This window comes from Montipora capricornis, chromosome 8 (assembly GCF_036669925.1).
Source record: "Montipora capricornis isolate CH-2021 chromosome 8, ASM3666992v2, whole genome shotgun sequence".
NCBI classification, from domain to species: Eukaryota; Metazoa; Cnidaria; class Anthozoa; order Scleractinia; family Acroporidae; genus Montipora; species Montipora capricornis.
This window is the reverse complement of record NC_090890.1, coordinates 272,020-276,925: the sequence shown is the minus strand read 5'-3', so window position 1 is coordinate 276,925 and position 4,906 is coordinate 272,020. Positions and strand designations below refer to the sequence as shown.

Sequence of the window (4,906 nt, the reverse complement as noted above, 5' to 3'; positions counted from 1 at the left end):
ACTCAATTGGTTTTGCTAGTGTTTGTCCGCTGAATAGCGATTTCAAATGATTTATCCGGTGAAGAGCGTTATCCACCTTTGAACAACCGAGGCCAGTGCTTTAAGCCCGCCCTTTCAGTTCTCTCTTGTCTAGGAGTTGGCAGTATTTTGCTCCTTTCTCGTTTAATTTATAGCCTTTTGGTTTCCCATTGTGTTGTGCATTTTTTTCTGAAAGACTTACAGGAAATTGTATCAACGAGGAAAACAAACCAAAGTGCAAGAAACGAAAACGGTCCAAGAGAAGTCGCAAACACAGTCTTGTAAGTTAAGAATTTAATAAAACCGTGACCATACTTTCGAGCACAAGCTGACTACAACTTGTATCAATTCATTATTTCTTTAATTATGATAATTTTTTTGCAACATTAGAACCGGCTAAACTGGGAAGCACGAGCCCGCTCTGATGTTAAACTGATGTGGCAGATTTCGGTAAGAACGTTATCTTTAGCCGACAAAGCTTTCCCTGGCTTCTCTTTTCAAAGTTCCTCATCCAAAGCTAAACATACTTTCAAAGTTCTTGATCCATGCTGCTTGCTTGATAGGTGGTAACGAACTTCGTGCTTCGTTATAAGGCATGTGTAAAACGAAAGGATTGGTAAAGCTTGGTAAATTGTAAAGTACAAATAGCTTTCAAGCTAGTTCAAGTCAAAGGCACTCCATTTGAATAGCCTGAAAGGAACAATTCAAACTTAAAGGCGATTGGCAGTTTGCAATACAAAGCGTGATAGAGTTGAAATACTAGCCGTCGGAAAGATTGAGCTAAAGTGATGCTCGCACTTGTCAACGGGATTCGAACTCATGACCTCGGCGATGCCCGGTGCAATGCTCTACCAACACAGCCAACAGAGCAGTTTGAAGCCACACGTTTGGGACAGTTGGAAGTAGGTCAATTTTCTTGGTTCTTTAAAGTGCTACCATGATCAAAAAATCGCTTCCTTTTTTTCTTCATGCAAATTTTGAAAGTGTGATGAGCTTTGATTTTTATCCAAAGGTTGTTTACTTTGAGTTAAGTTTTGGATTTCACGGTCCTCTTATACCCACGGTCCAAACTGACCGATTCGACTTCAAATGGTTGGCTCTAGGGAAAAGTGACGTCATTTACTTACTCGCTGAAAGCCCGAAACTACCGTGCTGCATATTAATGAAGGAGTAATGAACGAAAACTTATTTTCGATGGATCTTTCTCAGTCAGCAAAGGCATGCAGGAAAAGCAGCCAATAGGCCATTTCCGAGTTCATGTCTGCCTCCTCTTCAAAGCGAGTCTAGGTGCAAAGTTTTTGTGATGGTAATCAGTTCTACTTTACATATGAATGAAAACTTATTTTCATAAGGAAAACTCGCTTTGAAGAGGAGGCAGACGTGAACTTGGAAAGGGCCTATTAGAAACTGCCGTCGAATTTTTTCACCCATTGTCGTCGGTTTACTCCCTGGGAATGACTTTTTCATGGGAAAGGATAAACGAGAAAAGAATCTATAGGTGAGAAGTGTGGCTGTAAATAATAATAAGGGACTCTGGGGGGCATCTCTTGTATTTCCATTGGCTGTTGTTATCTGCGGTTTTGCGTGTTGACTTATGATGGATCAAAGGGCGTGAAAAGTTTGTAAAACTTTGGAAGCGAAAAAATACCTAGTCCGTTTTTACGCAAGTAGTGTATGAAAATTCAACGGATTGTCTTGAAATTGGGCCAATCTAGATGGTACACTGTGAGGGATTTCCGTTTTTTAAAACTGAACTCCCACAATGGCCTTCGAAGTAAAGCTTATCGGTCAATTTTCGATACGCATATTTGACACAAAATTTTCTAAGCAACCAATCAGAATATCAAAAAGAAGCCTCACACGGCTTTGAGGATAAACGCCTTGTGAATGACATTATCCACAAGGCTACCCTTTGCATTAAAATTCGATACCCGATAAATTCGGTCAGAGAGATATCGGTCGCTCAAGGTTTTTGGGCCTCGCTCTTCTTTCGATTAGATAAAGTGAAAAAGAAAAATATTTCCCGGAAAGTGCATTTCATAACATTTCGATAGATGTATAGTTTATAGCTGTTGCGCCTAACAAAGTACGCTAAAAAAAGGGACCTTAAGATCTACGACGGCGACGTCGACGAAAACGTCACCTCAAAATAGAACTTCGCTCTAATAAAAGTCTTTCGCGATTATTCCATCTCGTTCACTTCGTACTATGCGGGCGAAGTATCCTAAAAATAAATTGTAACGAGCGGTTTCAGACTGAAAATAGAGAATGAAAGATCCTCTGTTGCGCGCTAACGTTGTCGTCAAAACCTAAAATTTAGTGATTTCACGTCGTCGTCACGCAGAGAACCGCAAAAATATGAGCTAAAATCCGTGCTGCACGTGCATCACGATCATTTATGCTCTTTTAACCAATGATATCATTATTTTGTGGCGTTTTCGTCGACGTCGTCGTCATAAATCTTAAGCTCCCTAAAGTTTCGTAAAGGACACCCGTGAAGGTCTACCGTGTCGTGATAAGTGCGAGCGTCGCTTTCAATCTTTCTGCTCTAACCCGCACTTCAAATAAACATTTCTTTCCTACAGAGTTGAAATATTGAAAGAAAAACAGGTCAGTGATTAGAGAATCACCGGACCACGCCGGCTTCTAAATGGGGAGTTTAAGCGCGCGCGTTTTTGAGACGCAACCGGAAGTGAGTTGTTTCCCCTTTGAACTTGTGTTCACAAAACCACATTTACATTGCTAAGTATCTTTTCTCCATTAGAAATGATTAGTAGAAACATTTGGGAGACATCACTGTCCTGGCTCGCGAAATGTTCTCTTCCGGTTGCCTTCTGCGTCTCAAAAACGCGCGTGCAGCGCGCGTGCTTAAATAAGGGACCTCGTTCTCAGGGCTTTTTCGCCCTGCCTTCATATCATTCCTTGTCGGGCTATAGTCATTATAGTGAAATCTCAGACTAGGTGCTTTGCAGCGGGCGAAAGGACAATTGAAAAATCAGAAACCGACCTCCCGACACCGGAAGTTGAGCTACTATAAAACTCCTGGGGGAACTACAATTATAAACAAAAGTAGTTGCGAAGGTTATCTAAATGAACCGCATCTAAACTGTCTTTCAACCCGCTTCTTTTAACGAGCAAAAGAAATAGTTTCTCCTTCTTTTATATAGCCCTCCTCCCCCCTATTCAATGTCGGAAGGTAACACAACAATTTCCCACTAAAAACCGTTCAGTTTTGCACAATATTGAATCAGGGGGGTGGAGAGAGAAGCAAAGAAGACGTCAAAAGTGCTAACCTTCCCAACTGTTTTGTCTATGATTGTAGGTCGTTTATCCAGGTTCTTCAAGGACTACGTGTCCTGCTGGTTTGCGGGTTTTTCTACACCTATTATTAATTTTTTTTTTCAGATTGGCGAAGGATTTGACGTATGGCCTGGACAACAAGAATACCTTTATCAAAATGAGTGGTGAGCTAAATATTCAGTTTTGTTGACTCGGTGTTTCATCGAAAACGTTAATCGATCGAATCTTGTTTTCCTCAACCGTTTAGGACTCCCACAGAACAAGATTTAAAACTTCTGTATAATCGAGGAAAAGATGAAAGTAATAAAGGTAAAACTGAGCTGCACTCCCAAACAAAAGTCTCTCCTTTCTAGCAATTTTGAATAGCTACAATGGTCACTTATTTGATTTAAATTGTTTTATTGTTTCTTTTCTGCAAATTCTTCCGTTGCAGATTTTTCTAATTTTGTATTCAGCCCCAGGCCCTCTCAAGTGTCATGTGGAAAAGAAAACTGTTTTTTCGAGGACGGATCAATACTTTACTTATAATGTATTAAATTTAGAATTTTTAAATCTAGAAATTTCTAAATAAATGCTTTTTTTAACGCAAAAATAATCTTTAACATACCTTAATTATGGAGTTTGTAAATGCCAGAGTACTGATGATACCATCAGTTTTTTGTGATGAATACATATAACTAATGGCATTCTCTTAGCATTGTATTTCGTTTTGGCTCGGTAAATAAATGATCTGCAAATAGATCAATCAAGCCTGATGAGTGATGTACATATAAACTTGAAAACTTTATAGAAAGCATCTCGTATCTAACCTGCGAAGCTGGAACGAGCTGTGAAGCCCAGGGGAGTGGGGATTAATGTCCCGGTAACCCCCGCCCCAAATCCCTCATGGCTTCCCCGGCCCCGTAGCCCACTCGCAGTGGAACTCGCAGTGGGCAGGCTACCTCGTATCTCACGTAGAACAACTGTGGGGTGTCCAGCAGTGTTCTTGTGTGATGTGCGTTCACAGATCCCCGTAATCATGTTACAGATAGAAGGAGGGGGAGGGGGTGGGTCATGAGGGGCTGACTCCGCATGTCTAGAAAGCTCGCTATGTTTGGCGGGGATCTCGTTTTCTGAGGCTGATATCTCGTTTACTGGAATGGAAATGATACGGTGCATTCTGGTGATAGAGGTGTTAGGTTTTTCGTCTTTTTTTCTTCTACTCCAAGTCCGTGATAATTTCTCTCAATAGTTAACGCAATAAAAAAGAGAGACGTTTTCGTGTGGCATCTTCGTTTGATCATGCCTGAATAGCGATCAATGGTCGCGTCACCACGTTTCAACTTTGTAGCCGGGATGAAATTTCATACTAATACTAGCCAAATTTTTCCCCGGTAACGAAGTATCCTCTAACCTGGAAGGAGGCCCTAAAAAGTTTAGCCCTCATGGGCTGCCCGCTGGACTTGGAACCCGAGTTAGGACAATGTACAAGCTATGCGAGTCATGCGAGCCATGGTTGCGAGTCATGCTAGCCAACATGGCTAAAAACTAACCGCAGAGCTCTCAAGTTTTAAAGTTTCCAAAGCCTGAGATGCTTGCTGCAGATTGC

At 41.2% G+C, this 4,906-nt stretch overlaps 1 protein-coding gene across 1 annotated transcript; it reads left to right on the top strand.

The window, feature by feature from the left end:
* The first annotated feature begins 716 nt into the window (after positions 1–716).
* LOC138060485 (uncharacterized) lies at positions 717–3,915 on the top strand. The gene is made up of 4 exons (XM_068906279.1): positions 717–920; positions 3,424–3,482; positions 3,566–3,627; positions 3,752–3,915. Exons 1-4 carry the CDS (start codon positions 807–809, stop codon positions 3,844–3,846), a joined length of 330 nt encoding a protein of 109 aa, XP_068762380.1. The 5' UTR covers positions 717–806; the 3' UTR covers positions 3,847–3,915.
* Positions 3,916–4,906: the final 991 nt, after the last annotated feature.

What these genes read in the sequence shown, in the direction of transcription:
- LOC138060485 (XM_068906279.1), top strand. Translation starts at nt 807, where the DNA reads ATGCTCGCACTTGTCAACGGGATTCGAACTCATGACCTCGGCGATGCC. An exon ending in CACGTTTGGGACAGTTGGAA is followed by an intron (nt 921 to 3,423) that starts GTAGGTCAATTT and finishes TTTTTTTTTCAG; the next exon opens with ATTGGCGAAGGATTTGACGT. An exon ending in AAAAGATGAAAGTAATAAAG is followed by an intron (nt 3,628 to 3,751) that starts GTAAAACTGAGC and finishes CTTCCGTTGCAG; the next exon opens with ATTTTTCTAATTTTGTATTC.